The sequence below is a fragment of the Seriola dumerili genome, unplaced genomic scaffold, assembly GCF_002260705.1.
Source record: "Seriola dumerili isolate Sdu_G_001 unplaced genomic scaffold, Sdu_1.0 BDQW01000068.1, whole genome shotgun sequence".
NCBI lineage: Eukaryota > Metazoa > Chordata > Actinopteri > Carangiformes > Carangidae > Seriola > Seriola dumerili.
This window is the reverse complement of record NW_019174323.1, coordinates 9,556,152-9,581,396: the sequence shown is the minus strand read 5'-3', so window position 1 is coordinate 9,581,396 and position 25,245 is coordinate 9,556,152. Positions and strand designations below refer to the sequence as shown.

At 40.8% G+C, this 25,245-nt stretch overlaps 2 protein-coding genes across 3 annotated transcripts in view; both read right to left on the bottom strand.

Annotated features, from left to right (window-relative positions):
- Window positions 1-1,975, bottom strand: part of dnmbp (dynamin binding protein) — a 46,975-nt gene extending 45,000 nt beyond the window's left edge. The window contains exon 1 of the mRNA XM_022743385.1: window positions 1,784-1,975. The gene's annotated coding sequence lies outside the window, so the exon portion shown is untranslated. The remainder of the gene's footprint in view (window positions 1-1,783) is intronic.
- A 4,719-nt stretch (window positions 1,976-6,694) lies between these two features.
- Window positions 6,695-22,065, bottom strand: cpn1 (carboxypeptidase N subunit 1). Of its 2 annotated transcripts, XM_022743329.1 has the most exons (10): window positions 21,970-22,046; window positions 21,609-21,869; window positions 18,490-18,686; window positions 16,382-16,537; window positions 11,643-11,819; window positions 11,429-11,540; window positions 9,098-9,237; window positions 8,311-8,410; window positions 7,315-7,433; window positions 6,695-7,111 (listed from the first exon to the last, which is right to left on the bottom strand). In XM_022743329.1, exons 2-10 carry the CDS (start codon window positions 21,841-21,843, stop codon window positions 6,998-7,000), a joined length of 1,350 nt encoding a protein of 449 aa, XP_022599050.1. In that variant the 5' UTR covers window positions 21,844-21,869; window positions 21,970-22,046; the 3' UTR covers window positions 6,695-6,997. The 2 variants fall into 2 exon arrangements, with proteins under 2 accessions (XP_022599050.1, XP_022599049.1); XM_022743328.1 differs by having other exon boundaries at window positions 21,609-22,065.
- Between the last annotated feature and the right edge of the window lie 3,180 nt (window positions 22,066-25,245).

Here is a 25,245-nt window from a genome sequence, read left to right as displayed (position 1 = left end):
TTGCACAAGAAACAACAAGTCTTTTTCATTTTTAATTAAAGATCACTGGTAGGACACCTGCAGGCTAAGTGAAATAGAAAATCTTTTATGGTGCGTCTCAGTGCCAAAGCACTGTAACTCATAACAACGACACTGCAGCAGAGGAGCCAGAGACCAAAGTGATGATAGTGGAGTGAAAAATACTGACGCCCTGGTTGCGGTGTGTGGATGGTTTGAATACATGCATTCGTTACAAACCACAATTCTGTGTTTTCTACCTATATGTTGTTTGCATGATTGGTGTTTTTAATCTACGTATCTATGCATCTGATTTTCCTCCTGTATTCAAAGTTTAAAGCTCCAAACTGAAACAACACACTCACTTCACTGTCATGACCATGCACATGTGGAAGAGAATTTATAGGACATCCACAGTTCAATAACTAAAGCTGTGTGTAAAGACACATACTGTATTGTGCAAATAGAACAAACCTGAGGACATGTCAGTGCAGAGATGGTTAAATCATGGATGAATGTCTTATTTGGCTTTTGCTCTCTTGACATTGCTTTTGTAAGATTGCTCCTGCCATAATTATGACTGTAATCTATCAATTCCCTTCAGTGAAATGAATGTGCTGTCAGCTCTAACAGATTAAGTCTATTAAGTCCATACTAAAGTGAACACAATTTGCAGCGCACTCCAAGCCTGTTCCACTAAATCTGGATAGCTGACTCAGTTCAAGCCTCAGACTCTTTGGGCCAAGTGGCTGAGTCAACTGCATAACTAAAAAAAAAAAAAAAACCTACTGCCCCTAAAGAGTCCTGTCAGAGCCTGAAGGTCTAAAGGCCCTACTCACCTTATAATGTACACTATGGTACAACCATGGCTGTAGATGCTACTCCAGAAAATGAATTGATGGACTGATTGTGATATAAAATGATGTACAGTATACCATGAGGATTAAATCCACACCGCCCACCTTTGATTTAAAGTAACAGTGTCTTGATATGGCTTAGAACAGAACAGAACAGAACAGAGTAGAACATACCTGCACGGAAATAATTAGAACGGAGCAGAAATAATTTGAACAGAGCAGAATGGAACAGATCAGTATTAAACAGAACAGAACAGACTAGAATAGAACTGCACAGAATTAATCAGGACAGAGAAGAATTGAATAGAACCGAGCAGAACAGACTAGACTAGAACAAACAGAAACACAAACAGAATGGTAAACATCAGAGTGCTTGTGTCCAGACCACCATAGTTAAGTGGATGTGTGACCAGAATATTCCCTCAGCTCAGTGTGTGTGTGAGTGTGTGTGTGTGTGTGTCCGTGTGTGTCCCTCACATGGTGGAACAACTGACAGCAGCGGCCACAGGTGACAGACAGCCAGACAGCCAGACAGACAGATCATTTGGTCTGCAGCACTTGTGTTCACTGCCATCACTCATTCAGCTCACGTCATTAGTCGGTTCAGCCTGAAAGCTGTGTCTTCACACTGAGGCTGCTGGCTGCTCTGAGGTCTGTGTGGAGGATAAATCATGTCCAAACGTACGCAACCAAAAGACTGTCAGCCCCATGACTGTAACAGTGCAACGATTATCACAGTGGAGGAAAATGCAGTGTTATTACTCTACCAGAGAGCAGCTAATGTTAGGGTTGTAGATGTAAAAGCATGTATTCATGTGTTATTACTAACTTGGATGTGTCTCAGCTCAGCCTTCATCCAATGATACGCGTTTTTGGAAACGCACAAGGAGCAAAACTGAACAGTTTGTGTCTTTTAGCGCTTTTCTTACCTATAAAGTAGTTGAACGACCAGTGGAAAACGTCGTTAGATCCAGTCAGACAAGATATCCAACTTCTTCAGCCTGATGATGTGGTGGTGGTGGTGGTGTTGGTGGCGGAGCTGCTTTTTCTCCTCGACACAACTTTTCAGCAGCTACACGTCCCTCAGCTTCGGAGCTGTGCACAGAGACATTGTACCCCACCCTCCCCGGGGAAGAACTGCTTTATTTCGGCGTGAAGGTCAAGAAAACATGTTGACAGTAGAAAGCGACGCGGCTCGGTCCTGGCTCTGTCTCGGTAGAATCAGCTGTCATCACATTAGAAACAGGCGCAGTCGAGTCACTTAGCGCCTCTCCATGCCTACATACAACAACGCCACCCACTTTTTTCCAAAGTGACCCGGGGCTGGCCCGACCGGCGCCTGACTGAAAAGAAAAGAAAGTGGTTCCAAAAGCACAGGAGAGCACTGACTAATTAATTACTAATAATTGTAAAGTAGTTTTAACTTACATTTGATACTTTCACACTGTTATTTCTCAATAGTGCACAGGCTCGTGCAGCCACAACATGAGCCCAACAACCAGTGGTGCGAGGTAACTAAGTACATTTACTAAAGTATTTCCATTTAATGTGACATTAAACCAGTACATCTCAAAGGTAAATATTGTACTTTTATGCTCAACAAAATGTTTCTTATAATTCTAGTTAAGTTACTTTGCAGATGCAGATTTTACACACAAAACACATGATCAGTCTATAAAATGTAATGCTATTGAACCACCCAACAAAATCAAAATCATTTGAACTTAGCTTCACCTTCACCAGCTACAACATTAAAATGCCACTTCAACATTGATGCAGTTATATTAATCCTGTATTATATGACTGCAATTAATAATTATTTTCTTTATATATTTTTTAATCAAATGGTTGAAAATAAATGGCACTTAGTTAAAATATATTTAGTTTCCTGAAAAGCAGCTCATATAGGAGCTGGATCTGGGTAAAGGTAGCTTGAAAAAAAGACTGATGATTAAATAATGAATCGATTACTAATTTTCTGTGGATGGACTGATCGTTTCAGGCTCTACTTTTGAGACTTTAAGTACAGTTTGCTGATAGCGCTGTACTTTTATTACACTTTGAAGGCAGGACTTTTATTTAGTTGAGTATTTTTGCATTGTTGTGATATTATTATCATTTAACTATTCAGCAGATGTTGGCCCCCATTTTTTTATATTTCAAATTGTATAATGGACCAGAGTGAACTCACAGAAACTGTAACTTTATCAAAAGATGTCGTCATACATAAAGCTATATTTTGTAATTTTTCCCCAGAATAACCTTCCCTCTTATGACTTGCACATAGCTGACTCAATCAGAACACACAATTAGCATTCACTACACTATTACAAATGACACACTTGGTAAAAAAAAAGGAAACCCAACATTTCAAGGATATTTCTTGATTTTCCAGTTTACAATGTTGCATAACTTACCCGTTCAGCATAATTCTTGCCATATTATATGTCATCCATTGCTTGTGAGATACAGAAGAGGGAAGAAACACTGCTTTTGTGGCAGAGAATGAACTAAAATCAACATGAACCTTTCCTCACTTCATTACCTCATTCCCGTGCAGGTCAGCACATGCTCGGAGTGTCCACTCCACCGAGACCAAATACTGTTCTCAGGAGTTTAAGGAAGTAATATTATCTAAGTTTGGAGCTTGGTGACTTTGGACATTCTTTTATTTTGTGTTACAACAATTAATTTAACTGAATTAAACTCAATCTCTGCGGTTCTGAATTTAAGATATGTTTGATGCAGTTAGAAGTGTCTGCATGTCAGGAGTGAATGTAAGGGAAATAGCGGGAGCTAATATGGTTTACAGAAGTTGAAAAAAGTTCCCTGTAATGAAGCTTTTGGACACTCAGGAAGGTGTAAGCAGCAAATTGTTTTGTGGCTTTCTTTCTCACTGCAGCTCTTTTATTTAGCGTCATTAAGACAATGAAAACCTTTTTTATAGAGAGAGAAAATCACAGTCATTGCATTTGGTTAACCATTTTCTCAACCATGGCCATTGTGTGTAATGGCGTGAAACACTGAATCCTACTTTTGCTGTGTCTGCAGTAATGACAGCTTCCTCATATGTGATCTTGAATGTGCAGAACAATAGCAGGAAACAGAGCCAGTTGGATGTTTTCACCCTCACGTGTTGGCACAGAAAAGACACAGAACACATGAAAACATCCTCAGTCAGACACACATACACACAACACAACATTTGTATTGTAGGTATTCACATTTATAGAGTCTTCATACGCTTTGTGTTTGGTTTATTACTGTGACAAGTAAAAAGTGTTATAATTGTTACGATTATATAAGAAAAATATGTGTATTGTTAGAGAAAAATATAATATGGAGAATAACACACTACATGACATAATACATTATACCATTATACTTTTGAGAATGTCACTGCATCATCACCATCCAATGACAAAGCACCAAAAAAACCCAAAATGTCAACTTTTCATGAGCTGGAAAAAAAAGAAAAAAAATCATTCATTTTTAGAGAGTAACTTCCAATAAAACCTGGTCAGCGGTGTCGTAGAATTTCTCTGCTACCTCTGAGTCAATGAAAGTGGGTAAAGCAGTGTAGGAGATGTCTGGCACTGTAGGACCATTGGTGGGCTTCATTGACGCCACTTTTGGGCCAACTCAGTGTACACAAATGCAAGCGCAGCCCAACACACACACACACACGCGCACACACACACACATGCTCTCGCCTATGCTACAGCTGAGAACACTCCAGATCGGTGGCACTGTATGAAATGCTGGCTTTGTCCTCTCACACAGTGGCCACTTTCATTCAAGGGCAGTATGTGGGTCTATTGTTGTCTTTCAATATTTGCTGCCGGTTGATCGTCACTATAATGCTCTGCAGGCAGAGAATACATTGGCTGTCGCACAGTCATCCCATTGTGTTTCCGCTGAGAAACATGGAAATGACTGCAGGCAGTTGTTGCAGTTACTGAACCGATGTCAGAAAGTGAATGATTATTGTGACTCAGTTTTATCATGACGGTACGGTTTGATGTTCCCCAGTCTCCTCTCATTAAACCATTTGTGTGTGTCTCCATGTTTGTCTTTGGGGGGAACCTCTGTGTCACTGTCACAGAGTCAAGAGTCACGGAGTGCCCAGCGAAGTGCGCTTTTCCTCTTTCCTGCTCGTCAGAGAGAGGCTATTGTTGTACTCTCTATAGTGTTCATGAGTAGTACGGGAAAAGCAGATTGAGAAATCTCGAGAGCGATATTTCAGTCCACTCTTAACAGTTTGTTAAGTCCATTGCAAAGAGCCTCTTGCTTTTTAGAGAGGAGTATCATTCAAAAAACCATTCTCTGACAAAAAGGATCATATGAATTTTCCTGTCACCAAGAACAGCATGCTGTTGAAACCTTTCATAATGATACATTTTCCTGAAGTTTTCAGCCTCCATTCTGTAAATTTGATCAAATGAACACTTTAACTACAACGGGTAGGGGAATCTACGATTGAAAGTGATGCAGAGATTCCACCAGCGTTGGATTTGACATATTAATTAACAAATGTTTACACAACAGAAATGCACAACTAAGAGTTCTTCATTTGAGCAATTAGGGATGAGCATGTCCATTCATTTCATTGTGCATTGTTCTAAGAGCCATCACCCTACCCTGTGCTGCCACCTCCAGGATGCTGAGGCTCAGTCTTGTGACAATGCAGAGCGTCAAGGCTTTCACGTCGGCTCGTTTTGTGTGTGTCATCTGCTTTGATGTTACTAACACGACACAAACGTGATCAGTGATTGTTTGCCCACTGAGTGTATCTGTGTGGTCAGATTGCTTCTATATCCCGTTGATAAGAGCTTAGTATGAACAGTTGGTGGACTGCACCACTGGGTGACAGTGGGTTCTAGTTGGGTTCTGAGACAAATGGAACTGGATCAGCACATTAAGGAAAGGGAAACTATTGTCTGTATTTCCAGTAAGTCATTTTACGGTAGTGGTGATGCACATTATTACTCCTTGATCAGATCTCATATTACACATACATATGTAATATATAACTTTTTATATCACTCAAATTGTAGTAATATTATATTAATTATATATTAGTGATTATTTTATTATTATGGTCATTGCAGAGGTGTCCAGAAGTGTTATTGTGAGAGTGAAATACATGTTCAACTGTATCAGCTGATTTGTTAAGAATTCACACAGACAAATTAATTGCCAGTGGGGTTAGTAAAGGTAGTAAAGCAGATGCAGATGTTTTCCTAGTGGGCCAGGATGAGAGCTTTTCTTTCTTGAATAACTGCCCTTTTGACAGGAAACTGGATCAAATACAGAACAAAGGCATCTGTGTTTGGCTCCCTTCCTTGTGCTGCAGCGACACCTACTGTTCTACAAATGTAAAACACGAGATGTCTGAAAGGTCAGCAGGTAAAAGTAGATTTTTCCAGAGAGCAATGCATTATTTCCAGATGACCAGAATAGATTTGAAACACCCCTTGACTTGTTAATATAGGAGGAAAACTGTTATTTTTGCATATTCTCAGGGCAATGAGTCAAATAACATTTAACATGAAGTTCAGACTAACAGTTTGAAGCTTGGTATTTCATATAACATTTACAGTTAAAGGTTTATCTTTCCACCTCATTTCATTATGCTTATTTAATTTCATGTATCTTGCTTTCTTAGTACTCATTTACTCCTTATGTGTGTATGTATCTGTATCTGAATGCTATAAAACAAAGATTACTATTGGTACTATTGTTATTTTTTAACAGGGAAAAACCAGTGATTTTATTCACTCATATGCATTAAAGAAGAATGAGCAGGCGAAACACAATAAAAACACAAACTATTGAGATGGTAAATTAAAACAGTCTTTTATTTTCAATTTCAATTTTCCTCAAATTATAGAAATCAAAATCCAAAAAGTCCTTTACAAAGACAGGATAGCTGTGTTCATACAAATCAACACTGTTACATAAATACACCAGGTTTGCAACATTTCCTTAATACAGACACACAGTTTACATTTATCAACAAAAAACAAACAAAAACACCAGAGGTTTGAAATACATAATCATAGGACTACAAAGGTAAAATTACATACATATATTATGGTCATTTACCATGTTTATGTGGTGTCTAAATCATTGTCCATGTCTCATCTAGGGCCGAGCTTTAAGGGGGCCTTCGGAGACGAGAGGTTCTTCTTGCTGTTGTGGGGCTTCACTGGTTTGGGGTTTTGTTTTGGTGCTGTCTTCAAGTAAAAATGAAGCTGTCAGGGAGGAGATGTAGAAAAAAGTGTAAACGATCAAGGCGCAATATCATCACAGCCCACAAGAACATACAGACAAACAATAAATTACAAGCCTCTTCTAGGGCTCTTTCCCTCTAGTACCTGCTTTTTCCTCTTAAAAAAAAAAAAAAGTATAGTCTTATTCAGCCATATATACCCTGTCCATACAGACACAAACACACCTGTATGGCCTCAGCTGGTCCCACTGTGACGGTGCTGGTGGAGGAGAGGTAACCCGGGGCAGACGCAGTCACAGTGTAGGTGCCTGGTAACAGGAGTCTGAAATAGTCGCCATCCACTCCTGGAGGATCACACACACACACACACACACACACACACACACACACACACACACACACACACAGGGAAAAGATTGGTGGTTGAAACATCCAACTACTGTTTCTCCAACTTTAAGTTACACAGTGGTGGAAGAAACATAAGTATTCAGATCCATTACTTAGGTATTAGTAAGTTGAATAGAAAATAGAAAAGTTATATTGTTATATATTATTCTGATGGATTATTATTACTGATGCATAAACATATAAATAACATTTTAATGTTGTAGGTGGCCAAAATGTAACCGATTTTTAGCTATTTCATGTCACCAGGTGGTTTGATTTACTGTATAACCTTAATATAACCAATATTTCATGTGTTCATTTCAGGTTTTCAAAATCTTAATCTGCAAAGTAAGTAGAGATTGTGCCAGACAAGTTAAAAAAATACTATAAAATTGAAATATTTCCCTGTAGTAGGAGTATAAAGTAGCATAATATTTAAATACTTAAGCAAAGTACTTGAGTAAATGTAATACATTGCATGTACAGTTTGCATAATTTTCAAAGTGCATTTCGACCATTGGCCACCAGAGGGCAGCTTGTTCCATTCCAGTGTGAGGATTGACTGAACTTTTTTTTTTTTTTCATTTGGATGATTCAATAAAATAAAAAAAAATAAAAAAGACTCTTTCCTCTTTCTCATACACTCTTGCACAAGTGATATTTTTGGACACTAATCTTATACGTCACTGACCAGGACATTAGCAGATCATTTACCACAAACCTCCCCCACATATTTCTTCAACCCCGGAGTCATGAGTAAAAAAAACAAAACTTCCAGGAACAATAACCACATCTATACAATAATTAACTGTTGTTCCCTCAACTGCTTCTTACCGCTGGTCACATCATGGTGGATGCCAGCTACTGCAATCTCAGCATTGCCGATAGGGTTGTTGTTTTCATCATACACCATGCCTTTTATCCCATGATGCACCTGAAAAAGGAGAAACGTGTGTATTACTTTTTGTAAATTTTTGTGCAACCCAAAATATAACAACATGTGCTAAAAAGTCTATTAGGTAAGTGTGACCACAGATAGCGTTGTGTTTGAATGTTGCACTAGAGTACAGCATTGATCGAAAAGGTCATATCAGGCCATCAACTATAGTTTAGAAGCAAATGCCACGACGGTTAGGCCTTATTGACCTTACCCGGTCCGCAATAGACACACAAGCAAAACAAGACCAAAACCGTATCTGGAGGCCCTTTCAGTTTGGTTTGTTCAATCAGCGATGTGGAAAAAAGGTATGCATTGCTCGACCCTCCCTTGTGGCTTTACAGCATCACTGTATTTTATCTCTGTGGCATAAGGGACATTTTGTCTTCAAACCAAGGCTTAATTTAATGCTCCACAGAAGGTAAAAGTCAGCTTACTTGTATTACACTGAATTTCATGCAGCTCATTTTGAGTCACTTTACCCAGAGAATCCCTGCCAATACTTACAGGAAGCCAGAGTATTGGACTCTTGACTCTTGGCAGTTGGATTTTTGTGCGTAACTGTATGACTGTGTATTTGTGGTGTGTGCAAGGAGTTGCTAAATTGTAATACTTTATTGACATAACTGTAATCTGCCAAAAATTTGAGTGTGTATGTGTGTGAGTGAGTGTGTTTGTTCCGACCTGTTCCAGGTACGAAACCAGTGCCTCTCGGTTGCCCAGCCACTCTCTAGGCAGTGCTGATGCTGGAGGGAACTTATCACAGCTCAGCTCCAGGGTGATCTCAAAACAGTTGGTGTACAGGTAGTTGAAGTCCTGCATGCCTGAAACACAAAGATATTTGATTTCCCTCTAGATTTCGTTAACGTAGGGTAGGTGGAATTTGTTACAGTGGACTCAAAAACCATGGGTGAGCAATTCTGGTCAGTGAGATAGTGGACACCAAAGCTTTTACTAAGTTGTATGGAAGCTGTTTCTTTTGATTCTTTTACAAAGAGCTCGACTTTAAGACCATTTTTTCACGGACTTTCAGCACACCCAAAGTCAGGCTTGCTTTCTGAAAGACCGAACTTTCTAAAGCCTAATGCATATGAGGCCGTTATTGGGAGGGAAAGTTCAAATGTAACCTCATAGACCATGACATAACACTTGGAGCAAAAGGAGTTGTTAAAATAAACATAACATGCTGCTACTAAATGCGACTGCGGGTGTTTTTCACCCAAATCAAAAAGCTCGCATGACTCAACTGAAAAGCTCAACAGATTCACATTCCTTAGAAGAATCCAGACCAGCTCAGACCAGGACTTACAGATCAAAGACTCGGGTCTTGTTATTGCTGCAGTTTCCAGGCAGTTTTGATGAACTTGGTGTACTGCAATTTCGAGGCATATGGAAAAAGATTGCTGGAAGTGTTCATCGAGTCTTAAAACAAAGGTCCCAACCCATAAACCAAACAAGAGGGGGCTGAGGACTTTAAGTTAGCTGCCACTGCCAAAGCTTGTATAACTCCCAACAGCCTGTAGGTGGCCAATGCCAGTAAATAAAATTACTTTGAACCAAACCCTAATAACAGCCCCACTAAGCTTGCTGGCTCTTTGTGTGGCACACAAAAATGAAAAAAACAAATCTCTACTATTCAGCGTATTTATTTTCTATGTGCAATTGGAGGAGATTTTTGCTACTAATAAGACACTTAATCCATTTACACAACACAGGATTTCAAAAGCCAAAGACCAGATATAGTGGTTAACACAAGAGTAAAAATACAGTAAACACTGTATATTTATATGGGGAATTGTTCCAGCATAACTACTGCTGGCTTAGTTGGTTTTAGCACTTGTGTAGTAAAACTAGGTTAATAAAAAATAATGGTGTGTGCATGTCTTTATTTATTTTAGTCAAACTTCTCTACTATTTACTGAGTGTTAAGGGACTGTATGAAATGTATTTGGGTGGCAAAAGCAAGGCCGTCCCCAGCTTTTATTAAAAGTTTCAATGGACCCTCTATCTATCTTTATCTTTAATCATAAAACTTATACATGAGAAAGATTTTTCTGTGAGTTTTTTTCTGTCAGTGCTAAAAAGGTGCATGTAAAATGTGAAACAGTGGACTATTTCAAATTTCATATGAACCACAATTTCGGATTAGAAATTATGACAAACACATCAAATGAAATATTTGAGCCACTGTATTTATCAACCCAGAACCACTAACTAAACACTCACAACCACTGTCAGTGACAAAATGAACTAGACACAGGTGGCAGATCTGCGCACCTTGAAAACATAAATCTGTAGTGACATAAGTTCAGATACCCCACCTCCCCACTAATAATTTTCATACAGTTCCTACATACAGGGTTTCTGTTGACACCTCTAGTCACATATCTGCGGTAAACTGATTTCTGATGGTGATTAAACCCTCCAAGGTGGTGTGATTTACAGCTAAACTGAGGGGTCAGTCGGAGTGCAGCTGTTGATGAACAAGAGGTGAGGAAGTCAAAGGCAAGAGGAGAGCACAGAGGCCTCAGAAAGGGTCAGATAGTTCATGGGGACCCTGGGGGAGCGTGCCATGCAAGCCACTCGAGGCATTTCATTCATGCTGAAGTCATTCACGCAGGTGGCCTTGTCTTTCTTTGGAACGGGAATGATAATAGATGTTCGTCCAACACTTTGTTTTGTCCTCGGAGGCAGTCTTCACCCGCGCTTCATCTGTTCTGTCTCTGTATCTGAGGTGTATGGCGATGCACGTCAATGTGTATATCTCATGCAGCTGCATACTCTACTGCTAATGAAAGCACAGAGGAGGTCTGAATATAAATTGGCATCTAAAACCAACTTATATAAAGAAATATTTTTGGCGATTTGAGTGTTGGACACAAAACCTGTGAGTGTATCTTTAAAGATGATAATTGACACGCATTTCATGACTCCAGTGTTGTTTGTAGTGTTTTTTCAGTTTAAAGTTTTATTTGTTTCCGCTTCATGCTGCTCACGAACAGACACCTTTCTTACCTTTGGACAGAGAGTACCAGCTGGCCCCGTTGGTGATCCCCTCATCAAAGAAGTCCCCACAGTTCCAGCCCTTGTGCATCCAGCTGTGAGCGTACGAGTAGGTCCTCGCCAACTGTCATCACACACAAATGCACACGTGCCCAGTCAGACCACTGCATGTTTTCACACACAGGACATCAGATGCCTGGGGAGAAATTCTTAATCTGCAGCACACCTGTCTGAAGATTTTGTCATCCGGAGTGGCTGCATACGTGGTCCTCCCTCGAATGCGGGGATCTCTCGACTTGTCAAAAGGGTAGTTGGCCACCACAGCTCCTCCGTGGAGATTGGCCGACAGGACAAAATTGTAGTTTTGCATCCATTTTATGACTGCCAAGGTCTCTGGTTCAACCTGTAGAGGATATTCATTGAGAAGGTTAAAAAGGAGCTTAGAACTTTTAGGGCTGATGTATTTAACGGCCATATGGACCTTTTTATATACAGACACACCCAAAGACATATTGAATCCAAGTGCTTGTGATACCGTGGTGCAGTATTTACATAATGTCCTTTATCAAATGTCTGACTTTTATTATTGTTAAATAATTAGTCCACAAATGATTTCCCAATCCTTTAAACAAACCGTCTAATTCTGTATTAGTGTTTGTCAGACCTCCAGTATATTGTCTAGTTATTTATATGAAAATATTATACATAGCCTTCACTTCACCCCAGACCTTAACCAAACAGCATCAGTGGACTGAAGACATCTGGTTTTCTTTTCACCAACAAAATACGGCTTCTCTTGGCTGGTTATCTGGATAAATTCTAGTTGTCTCTGCCTTGCCATATGCACATATTTCCTCTGTGGTTTTTCTTACCTCTTTTTGGCAAACCGCTCAAATTATAGGCGACCATGGTTAATTCTTCAAGGCATCCTCTACCTTTCTCAAGCCCATGAAATGATCCCTCAACTTTATTTGCAGTGCACTTTCTCCCACATCCTTTAATGCTGCAGTTTATCTCTCCTTTTTTTTTTTATCAAGGCTCTAAATGAATCAGCAATGGTGGTTAACATTTGTTAAAAGCTCCTTCTTGTCTGTTTTTGAGTCTGGAATTCAGGGAGAAAGATGAGTTTACAAGATGATGCAGTACTTTAGTAAAAGCTGCCAGGATGGAAACACAAGTTACTTCTACAGTAAATCTACAATAACAAAACTAGTGATTTGTTTGCCACAAAGCTACTTCAAAGATTACATAAGGCGGTTAACATTTAGCTGTCATTAATTAATGCATCTCCTTCTGCACAAACAGGGTCAGGCTTTGCGTCACATTACCTAACCACACGGCATCTCCAGACATCCAGACTACAGACAGAGCCCTTCAAATTCCAGTTCATGCTGTCATTTCTTTTCTCTGTCAGTGGTAACTATCCTCACGCACTCCTAGCTCTATATCATGTCTGGAGACAAGGAGTAATACCTCTCCTTGAATACGGTATGTAGGAAAATAAACAGTCTGTTCACAGTTCAAGAATAATCAGGCCAGTCAGGGCTCAGTAGCCTTGAATACAGCATTGCTATCAAGAAGCTTTTCTTCTGTTTTGAGGAGTGGCAGGTATTTATGATCCATGGGTCTTTATATACACCCATATGTGCTTTGAAGTCAGACCTGTCACCATGGTGTAGGGTTACATGTATGAAGGGCGCACACACACTGACAATCATATCTCAGCGTTACAATACTAAAGTAACTACACAGACGGCGAGAGAGTAGCGCGTCATCTTAAATCCAAATCCACACAAACCCACACATCCTGGATCACTCAGTGGTTCATTGACATTTTGTGGTTAGTTTTCACACTGTATGAGGGATGTCCTCTGCGTGCCAATTTATTGTCAGCGGACACTCTTGCAAAAACATTGCCTGGCCTCATGGTGCGAGGCGGGCTGTTTTTCAGAGGCTGAGTAAATACTTTATTTCGAAGAACAGAACCTCGCTGTCAGTCTGTGAGTAGTGGAAAAACCTAAAAGAAAAAAGAAAAAAAAAAAGGGATTCCTGAGCGAAATTAACCGTGAGAAATTACAACTACACTGGCAAACTCTGAGATGAGAGCAAGTGCTGGTCCTGTTTTGCAATTTATTCGAGGATGAAACTATGCTTCTTCATACAGGAATCCAAATACTCCATGAGTAGCACGCGCCACCTGGAAGGCCCTGAGTTGTTGTATTTGTCAGTTATTGCAGCTGCTGGCCCAGGAACATATTTTTTCACCTCTGCCCTGTTTTCGTGATAAGGAAAAGGGGGAAAACTGTGTGACTAACTAAAACTCATTCCTCTGGATAAAACATCATCAGCTGGCTAATGTAAATGTAGCATGTCTGAGGCTGCAGGCGAGCGCAGGGGCTTGTGGCTTCATGCGGCCTGCGAGGATGTAATCCTGACCAGCATGAATGAATGAAGTATCTGTAACAGCGGCACAGTTTCTCTTTTGTGTATCTCTTTCAGGCGGCAGTCATGTGGGTAGACAGCCAGCCCGCAACTGGAAGGACCAGCATTTTAGTCTTCTCAATGCATTTGCAGCCCAGGAAAAAAAATAAATAGTACTTGCGTGGCATCAACAAATTAGTTCATATGTGATCAAAGCGGTAAATAATACTGAAATAATTTCTCTATAATGCTATACCTTGTCAAAACCTGCGTGAATGTTTACTCGGAGGAGAATATGCACTTCTCCTCTGACTCTAACTGCACATTTGATAAGATTTGTGGTCCCTTCACTGATTATAGCTTCAACTTAGTAGTGTGGATTGATTTCTGTGCCCCTCTGACCGTGGCTCTAAATAGTTTATATATGTAAAGAACGCTCACTGGATCAGTGTGTTTGCACAGCATATCACAGTGTGAGAATTTTTTTTGTCTTTTTTTTTCTCTCTGTGTCCGACTGAATGTCAGCTGGGTGTATCAGGGTGGGGTGTTTTGTTGTTTCCTTTTTGTGTTTTAATATAGAGTTGTTCCAAAAGTTCAAAATAAAATAGGAAAAAAAAATCTTAAGACCATTATTTCTAAATAGTGCAGGTAGCTACGATGGTTATACTTTCCTCCAGTTAAAGCTATAACATCCCATTATTAATTACATCCCTGTTTTTTACTCTGAGAAGAAGATATTACACATTTTTATATTAATTACTTTACAAAGGGTAAATTACATCATTATTTCTCATTGTTAATATAATATGAGGTGGACAGATGACAGATTAACTACATTGTCTATTAATATTAAACCTAATGGAATGTCTTTTTCATATATAGTTAATTTGGTCATTAGTGTCATAATGTGATGGGAGCAAGCTGTGTCATATTTGACTGTATTTAGCTTTTGGAACTTGTAGGAATGTTTTTATTATATCTGTAGAGATATTACATTATCTAGCAGTAACAACACTCAGTGGCTTCAGGAAGGAGGGAGCAGAAGGCCAGGCCAGTTGAAGATAATATGAATGCGGATGAGACGTCCCCCAGGATCTGACCTTAAATAGTTATTCTCAGCAGACTGTTAGTTATAGTTTGACAGCACACACTTGCATACTTCCACATGTTCTCTGTTCATTTTGCTCTGCAGTGGCCATTCAATCAACCATGTCGCTCCCACAGCCAAACTATATGCATTGCAATATTGAGCAACAAATAAAATACTTCAGCAGCCAAAGCTGTCTTGTCTTTCAATAAATGATAGTGAAGTGTATTCCCTCAGTGCTATTCACTGTGTAGGGCAGGTTTCTGTTTTGCATGGGAGAGGACATGTAGTTGCATGTACAGTACCTGACAGAGCAGAGAGCTTTGTGTGTTTTTGCCAGGTTAAAAATATTTCAAGGTGTACAGTGTGTACATTTGTAAGTTGTTTCCCAATAGTCTCATAGCAACCTAACTATCCACAACCAGGGCTCCATGAGGATTGTATTGGTAAGTTCAAGAAAGTAGGCATTTGTGTTCTTTGGCCACAGAGACTTGGCAATGAACAGACAACTTTGAGTGAAATCGCAGGTTTGTAAGCTATGTGGAGATTCAGGCAGCACCTCAAGGTAGCAGGTAACAGTTACACTCTGAGACCGCAGAGTCGCTCAGTTCAACTTCTCACGGTGGTGATGGGGAGACAAAAATGTTTAGCTGAAGCTGAAGGTCTTCATATACATTACATACTGTATATCTTATCAGGTGTTACCATTCAAGAGTGGGGACATCTGTATTTTCCATTTAGTTTTGTTTCCTTCTTCTGAGATCCTACATTTTTTTGGCTTTTTCTGAGCTTGAGTCCACAACAACTGTCGGCAAACAGATGCCATGACCAGTAAACTCATATTATTTGTCAACAAAACCTCTGGACTGTCTTTAAAATTAAGGCGGGATCGAAAAGATCATTTTTAGAGATGCTTTTCTGCCATGTGGGTTGGAAAGAGTGCGTCTGCCATTTCGCCCACCTGTTTCAGTTCGCAAAGACAAAAGCAAGCGGCTTCTTTCAGACCCAGAAGAAGAAAAGCACAGTTTACACATAGGTTTTACAGTTAAGATCCAATCCAAATGGGTCAGACCGCTCGGGCATTCACAAACATACACAACATGCCTACAAAGCCACTTACCGGGTCTACTTATTTATGCATAAATTTACGCACAGTTTCTTTTTATTTAATTAAAGCTCAACTGGCTGCAGGTTCTGATCCGGCACAAATCTCATGAATTCATTCATGTCAACAAAGTTAAAGCCAAAATAGCTCAGCTGTGCTACAGCTGCTTATTATTCAACTCCATATTCAAACAATGAACACACACTGACACAAGCATGAAAAATGTCCTCATCCATCTTCCTCTCTCACCCAAACACGCATATATTTGTACGTTGTGCACACACACATATGCATTGATAAATGGTGTCTTATTCTATATGCGTGTCCTCAGTGTTTATCCAGCAGCACTGACCTGTTGCTCCCAGTTGTCGGGCAGGGGCAGGTGGTGGTTTCGTCCGTTGGTTTTCTCATAGTAATACATGAGCGCATTCAGGTCCGGAAAGTTCCGGTTCAGATCCATCTCTCTTGCGTTCCCTCGACCCACCAAGTAGCCGTTGAACTCTGGACCCTGTTGACCCAAAGACAAACTATCAAGTGTGGAAAACTGCAGCCTGTTGAGTCACCTTTGCTTGTTGCTCAGTTGAGTATTTTAAATCATCATGTTTTGGCTTCTGGGGTTGTGTTCTTACTGCTTGATAGCAGAGAAGGAAAACTGACTTTCATTATTGCATGAACTGCACAAGCAATCAGTGTAACAACAGTACATTATTTTCCAACAGGTTTAATCCACAATGATTAACTTGTTCTCTTAGGAATCCAAACTTAGATCTTTCCCAAAACACTTTAATGGACGATAAGACTACGCCAACAAGAATGAAAATTCAAGACACGTTGAGTCCTGACTATAATAAAAAAGGCTATAATATAGCAGGGCATGGCACAGTATTGAAAGTTTTCATCCCTGCTAGCAATGTGGCTCTAGGGATGGCAATGATGATCTGTTGGTCGGTGCAGGAGGAAAAATCTCATAACTGCTACCATCAAATTTTGTACAGACAGTCATTGTACCCAGAGGATGAAGCCTAATGACTTTGATGATTCCCTGACCTTTCATCTAGTGCCACCGTGATGTTCACATTTGTGGTTAATGATGAAATGTCTCCACGACTAATTTGCACACATCCATGTTCCCCTCAAGGTGGACTTTCATATAGCGCCATCATAAGGACAACATTTGTTTTATGAAAATATTTTGTCAATTGTGGTTTACCATGAAATAGCTGCAAAACTATTTTAGCCTCAGCTGCACTTTGTGTTTAGTGCTAACTAGCAAATGTTAGCATTCCCATAAGTTAAACTAAGATAAGCATGGTAAACATTATACCAGCTAAACGCTGACATTTAGCTTCTGACGTTAGCGTTTAGCTTAAAGCACTGCTGTGCCAAAGTTCAGCCTCACAGATCCGTTGGCATGGCTGTAGACTGATTCATTACACTCAGGAGTCAGAGCGCCTTGGAATTTTCATTTTTGTTTACATTGCATTGGACTCCAAAGATGACCTTTTATCACTGAGTGTCATTCCAAAAATGTCTTTTTGTTATTGACTATAAAGCAAAGATGCCTCTTATTGAGTTGCCTCTTTTTTTATTAGGAGCATATTCCAGAAAGTGATGTGTTCCAAAGTAAGGAGTCATATGTTGGATCTGGATAGTATTTGTAAACATTTCCATGCAGGATTCTGCAGAACTTTCTGACCTGCTGGATGCCTTCTGATGCCATAGACATGATCATTTTTGTTGTTTTTCCTCAAAAGTTCAATTACTACCTCAAATCAGTACTGTGCCCTCCAGGAAGAAACAATCCTCCCATTGTTTTCCAGATGCTGTTACATCCAAACATCTGTTGATGCAAGAAATTATAGCGTTGTGTGCATGTGTCGTCTGAGTGGCAACGAGAGGGACCTTCATGTGCAACTGGCCTGCTCAGGACATATAATTAGTCTCAAAGAGATTGTGAATGTGTGTGTGCGTGCGTTAAAGGGGGTTGCGTGTGTGTCTGTTGTTTCACGGCCCATATAATTATCCCTGGTAGAAAGCTAGGGGCTCTCTCAGGGAGCTGATCGATGGGATTATTACAGACATTAGCAAACAGTGGAAGAAAATTACCTGATAGTGTTTGGGTCAGAGTTGCTCATCTTAAACACGCGTACATTCATTTTATATCAAATCAGATACCTTTACATATATGATATCAGACGGAGTCAAGTCAGATGTGTGTTGAATGTGTATTGAGCTGTGATTTGACTTGCAGGTATTGAGTTTCACTGAGGGACCTTAACATTTCTAAAATTTCCACTGGCAGGAACACAATCGAAGAAAAATGTGGAAAGTTTTTCTCCACAAGTGGCAAATGATTACTTAAGAAAATAAGCCAAATGTGTCCCTGTGGAAGATTTTCCATTGTTTTCTTTTGGCTTGTGGGAGCCTGGGGCTCACATGTACTATCAGGGTGTACATTACCTGTCTGGCAGCCACCTCGTAACCATCTGGGTTCATGGAGGGCAGGATGTGGATGCGCGTGTCATGGATCAGCCTCATGATCCGCTGGTTTCCGGCCCGATACTCCTCACACAGAAACTGGGAGAACTTAATGAGCAGCTCACGGCCGAGCACTTCGTTGCCGTGCATGTTGCCCACGTACTTGAACTCTGGCTCCACTGGGAAGGAAGTGGAGAGGTGTAGGGGGGAGGCATGAGGTCAAAAAGCCACATAGAGCTGCCAAGCGTGACATTTAAAATGACTGCCTGAGTGCACACATACTTACACATATATGAGCACACTCACTAGTTAAGCTGTCTTTTTCATGTTTTTAATTCAGCCTATGAGTTTTAATGAGTCTCTGAGCCACTGTATTGACTGTGTAAATGTTACAAGATTTAAATTATATATAATCATCACATAACCTGACTAATAAACTTTGGTCAACAGCGGCTGCTGTGGCAATAAGAAGCATTTATATGATAACGGCTCATTGAATTTCCTTATATTTACCAAAATTATCTTGAATCAAAGACATCATCATTGGGCAAGCCTGACTGAGAGAAAGTGCAATGGGACAACAAGAAGGTAGCAACAAAAGTCTCTGCGTGAGGCTCACTGTGTTTACTTCTCATTATGCTTTTGTAATAAAACTGTGACACGCTGAAACTTTATATAGAAGTACCACAAGAGTCATAAAGCAAAGTGACTCATTAAAATCACTTGTGCTGTAAGTTTGCTATTGTCAGCTGTAAGAGTACTCCACCAATTCACCAATTTAGCATTACACTCCTATATCATTTTTTTTATTTCACACTTTTTTCTTCCTTGTCACAACTTGGCACCTACATTACCCATGATGCAACTCCTCTGGTGACAGTTTTATTTGAGCTTTGACTGTGCTATGCTAGTTGCAGCTTTTGCAGCCTCTAGCCTCAGGCAGACATGAGGAGCAGGCTACAGCAGTCTGGTAAGCTCCACGCCCCCAGACCAATACTGACTCCAGTGACATCACCTGAGGCAATTTGTCATCTGCAGTAGTTCTCCCCAAGACATGTAAACAGACTTTGATGTGACCTTGATGTGAAGTTCCCCTTTAACTAAATGACCATACCAGACCAAGTGAGACTGAAGCGGTTGTGTATTTAGACCAACAAAGGTTGCGTTTTATTGCTTATGGATTCAATTTTTCAATTGTAAGAGGAAGAAATTGTGTTATTTCTTATCTCAACACATGCATAGCCTCACGTTAAACTAATTATTAAGCTTGATGTTTTCACATTATTTCAATTTCATGATAAGGATTCTCTCAAGGTTCAGCCAAAGGTGAGCTGTGGGGAGTGAGTCTGATTACAGCTGATTGAGTTATTTGGATAAGGTCATCTGGCATTCCTATGATTATCTGTCAGTGATTGGGTGAGCCACCTATCCAAACAGTCTCCCTCTCTGTATAGGGTTCCCTCCTCCCAGGGGTCCCTTCATTAATCACTGCTGCTGCGTTGAGAGACCTGCAGGCCCCCAAACACTGCAGCTAGAGGACAGAGCTACTGTTGAGCACGGGCTAAACACTATGGTGTTTATAAATGTGTGTGCCCAGTAATTATTATTTTACATTATACCCACAGTACATAGCATTGCAACTGTTGTAACTACTTGCTTTTCTCTTGCTCACATGCAGAAGTAATTGTGGGTTTTTGGGGGTTGGGGTATTGTGTGGGTGAGCAGATACTTCCAAATTTATGAACACCCTTCTCTAATTGCTTCAGGCACCCAAATGGCAGCTTGGGCACTGCAATTCACCTCCTTTTCTTTAACAAGGGGCCAACTGGCCTTGAGTTCAGAAAACAGTGTTGGCTCGAGTGTGCAGCTTTAAAAAAAAAAAAACGCACACACTCAGCAGCATGTGAAAGACATGAACTTCCTAAAGGGTGCAAGAGGGTTGACCCAGACAAGACCTAAGGTCACTCCCCTCCGTGAAGTGCACAGTTCCTGTTTTTCACTCTCAGTCACCTTGCAACAGAACAGGCGCACATCCTTCTATTCTACTGAAGGAAGCCCCTACGTGTGCATATGCAGAAAAAAATGCAACCTCAGACACAGCCAAAAAAGTATTCCCTGCAGTTGTCAAGCTTTTTTTTTTTTTCCTTTTTTTGTTCAAGTAGCTGCTATTATAAAGAATGCAAGAAGAATGGAAAAGTCTTTAAAATCGCTCACATGCGGAGTGTGACCCATTGGCCTGCTTTCAATACAAACTCTAGCTGTAATGAGTTTATGGTTTTCAATTTGCAACCGATATGCAAAATAAACACCTGAAGAGCTGATTCAGTGGTTAGGGAAGGTGGGGAAAAACAAGCAAAGCTTTTGCAAGAGCGGGTTCAGGGTTAAAGCCTTGTTGACTCAAACTGAACCCCTGTGTCATCTGCTCAGCTCTGAATAACACCCCAGATCTTGTCAGTGGCTGGATGGCAAAACTTGCAATGAATCACAGATGTTGACTCAATTCTTTCGCTTTTGCCTTTGCGCATTCACTTTGAGTTTTCCACAGTTTATGGTCGCTAATGTTTATCAAAGAAGCCAGCTAGGGAGAACTCCTCCTTTTTGTCTTCGCTGTTTAAGCCAGACAGTAATCCAGCTACATAAAGCCAAATCGAAAGCTTGCATTTCATCTCCTCGGGGGGAAAAAACCAGAGCCCCCACAGACTGCTCTGTCCTCTGCCAGCTATGTTCTCACTCCCCACAGCACAAAGTGCAAAACAAAACGCCAGTGACAGGGCTTGGGCATTAGAAATCCATAATCATTTAAAATCTATTTTCTGTACCACCAGAGAAATGTAACATGTTTGTTTATCAGCATCAAGAGATACTTAGTGACATTAGAAATAGTATGAACTCACTGTCATTTCAAAATTTTAACACATATAAACTGATTTTCACATATTGTTTAAGACTGAACTTTATATATTAACCTGGATTTTGCTGTGTGACTGTTATGGATATTTTTTTTATTGCTTTGTTATCATCCTTGATTAAAACACTTTTGATCTTAATGTAACTTGTCCATCCACACTGGACATTCAGACAGTGAATCAGGTGTTACTCACATGCTTCATGGATGCCCGGGTTATCACTGAACTCCAGCACGTAGAGGTGGCGCCCCTCCACGCTGCGCCCAATGCTGTAGATGCGCGTGATGTAGGGGCATTCGCTCTGCACTGCAAACAGGGCTCGCACCATGTCCTCGAATCGGTGATGCTGGAAGTCTGAGCCGGACACCAGGAGTCCCATCAGCCCCAGCAGGACAGCAGCAAGCCAGGAAGGGGTCCACCTCTGCTGCATGGTCCCTCAGTCCAAGTTGTGCAGCACAGGAGGAGATAAGAGGAGTCTGGTAAAGAGACTGTTGCAACAATGCAATACACTCACACACTTTCACTTTATATTTATCTCTTTACACGCCAAACATACTGCTCAGTCCCTGCTTGCTCTTTTCCTTTCTTGTTCCCCTTCTTTCTCCTGCTCTCCCTCTCCCCCTGCCTCCTCCCACATATACTCCTCACACTGAAGAGCAAGTAAGGACAGCCCCTCGCTCCTTCTTTGTCTCACTCTCCTCCTCCAACAGCTGCTTCTCTCCCTCTCTCTTTCCCTTTGGGTCCTTGTCAAGTACATGCAACTTGCTTTATTGCTGCTTAGAATGCTTGTGCTTCAAGTAGTTCGCCCCACAGCCCCCTCGGCTCTCGGCACACACAATCTGAATTTCATTCTGTCTCTCAGACACTCATTTTCTATCCCTTTCTTTGTCTCTTACTCTGGTTTGGTTCTATACTCCCTTCCTGGGAAAGAGGGGTTGTTTCCACGGCACTGCTCTCCCCAACCCCTGCAGCCCTCAATCATCCATTCATTAACTCTTAAGTCAACACACAACCCCTCTGTGTGTGTGCGTGTGTGTGCGTGTATGTGTGTGTGTGTGTGTGTGTGTGTGTGTGTGTGTGTGTGTGTGTGTGTGTGTGTGTGTGAGTGCGCGTACATGTGCCTGCACTCCTCAGATGAATCAGTGTGAGAGCTCTTTCGCAACCTTTGGACTGGTTTTGTTGCTGTTTCCCCAAAGCAGCATTCATACACACACACGTAGGAAAACATACCCACACATGCTCCTATGGCCCAGAGAAGAAAGACCAAATGCTGCAATTAAACTTCTAAAGACACTGGTTGATGCCAAGACACATGCACCCCCCGCGCACACACACACACACTAACACATGCTGCAGAGTGTGCAAGGGGTGCTGTCAATCAAACCTCCTGGAGAAAAGAGAAGCCTTTTCCTCACAGAACGTTGTGCAACCGCTTGGGGAAGTGTCTAAAAAGAGAGCAGGGAAAGGCAAGTGTGAAGCAAGAGAAAGACTTGAAGATAGAAAATTGAGCAACATGAAGCTCAAGAGAAGGAGAAATGTCAAACAAGATATAAAGAAGGGAAGATAGACTGATGAGGATGGAGGGAAAGCAGGGGTAAAAGGATGAGGAAGAGAGACAATGAAGAGGACAAAATTTAGTCACACAAAAACCAACCAACTACACATCCTATATGCAAAGTAAGAGGGACTGCTCTGGACCGGTCCTCACTGTCTCTGTTGGTGACTGTCTTTCTTCAGCCTCACTGTTTACATCTGGCGCGCCTCAAGGATTTGCTCCGCTCGCCAGTCCCGTTCACTCTCACTGCCATGCCAACAGCATGGCTGTTGGCTCTCAGCTGTGACTTTCATTTCAATGAAACAATGCCAGCAAGATGCAAATAGAACGCAATCGTCGAGCAAAAAACTAAATGTCCCAAAACATCCTTTAGTTAATCAGATTCAATGGATCTACGTCGTCACTGCCCCTGAATTTCGACAAAACATTTCGGGACACTTGTGTCTTGTGTCAAAACATCCAACGTCTGGAACGCCTTGAAGAATTTCACCTTGAATTTTAACCCAAGGTGACTGTGTAATCAAATGGAAACACTAAGAACTAGTGACATTTTTTTGGTGAAATGAACTGGAGACAGCAAGAATCTTTATATAATCTAAACTTGACTTCATCATCCTGTTCACATGTCTAAAATAGACAAAGTGTTCCCTTGTTGCCTGCTAACAATCTAAACATTTGTTTTTCGCCTGAAGCAGCCTCATACAGCGGTCAACCAATAGGATTCAGTGTTCATAATCATCCTTAGATTGAAAATGAAGCTGAAGATGTGAAAGGCAGTGTGTCTCATCCCCACACATGCAGATGCAGATCATTCACATACTTTCAAATTTCTCTTTATACGACTTCTTGTGAGAAAATGACATCTTGTGGATAGAAATAGTAATACAGCAGTGGACACGGGAGCCATGCAGGGTGATGGAGGTGTGTCAGTTGCCAAGAACATGGTAAGAATGTGGCTTGTTCATTGGTGCACCAGTGAATGAGGCCTAGAGTTCTTGTTATATAATCTGAATTTGACTCATCTAGTCCGTATAGTGTAACAAGTAACTGCTACATAGGTAGATCATTGTGCCATGGTGGAGATCAGTAGACTTTATTTTTTAATTTTATAGAAAGGACTTAAACACTTTGTTTTTTTTTTTAATAAAGTAACATTTAACAGCTCCATGCATCTCAAAGAACAAGTTAATTTGTTCTCTGGATTTCTTTACACCTGTGTTTTCCTTCAGTGATTTAGTAATCAGTTAAAACTTTGTGTATAACTCAAACCCAGTTGTAGAGAAGCCTGAAAAACTTTTGATCTTTAAGGAAAAATGTCACTCTAAACTTCAAAACTCTATCACCAGTTTATCAGCAGCCTTCTATCGAAACTATTAACCTGAGTATGCCTTGCATACTCATAGCCCCCAGCATACCTTTTCATGAAAGTAGCAGTAGCAAATCTCTCACAACTTCAGGGCGTGTCCTGTCTCATGATTTTATGCCCGTATCCCTGTGCTGAAAGTCTCTCTCCTGAATCTTCTGCACTCTGCCTGGTCATCTTCAGCTTTCTCCTTCCTGTCTGAAGAAGTTTTAGGATTACTCTTCAGAATTAAAAAATAAACATATCAAATGTGCAGTACTGTCACTTCTATGATAATCAAAATATTTACCATTAACTGACAATGACACTCCAGTGATAATGTAGTTTTATTTCCACCTCTGTGTTGTTTATCTTCCTGGCTCATTGTGTGGGCTGTAGTTGGGAAGCACCATGGGAAGCGCAGGGGAACCTCGGTCTTAAAGAGTCTTAGCATTTATTTACTGATAAACAGCCTTAAGTGCCATTACACTTACTAGCCAACTCTCTGCCCTGGTTGCTAGCATCACCACTTTCTCTCTCGCCCGCTATGCTTACAACCTATGCGCTGAGCTATTCCTGAAAGGAGCTGCTCTACTCCTGTAACAATATTCTGACTCAGAATTCTCAAATTTTGTTGCACGAAGATGATAAATTAGTGTTCTTTGCTGTTTAGTTGCTACTGCTGGAAGTTTAGTTCCCACATATTTCTGCGCATGCGCAGGGCGAAGGCAATATAGTTCTGATCTCAGAACAGTAGAAGCTGAGTCTAGAAGGATAGCCTGCCCTGACTGCATGCCGCTGCCCAGTGGTACCTGTAGCACACAGCCAACTTGAGAAGAGGAGGAAAGAATACTGTTCCAGAATGGTGACAAAATCGAGCATTGCTAGTCCTTGAAACTACCAAACATACCGCTTGACGGTCGTGGTATTTTCAA

Coding starts and splice junctions, on each gene's coding strand:
- cpn1 (XM_022743328.1), bottom strand. CDS start 21,843: ATGCAGCAGAGGTGGACCCCTTCCTGGCTTGCTGCTGTCCTGCTGGGG. Junction 18,687..21,608: donor CCCGGGCATCCATGAAGCAT/GTGAGTAACACC, acceptor CTTCCTTCCCAG/TGGAGCCAGAGTTCAAGTAC. Junction 11,541..11,642: donor ATGACAAAATCTTCAGACAG/GTGTGCTGCAGA, acceptor GTGTGATGACAG/TTGGCGAGGACCTACTCGTA.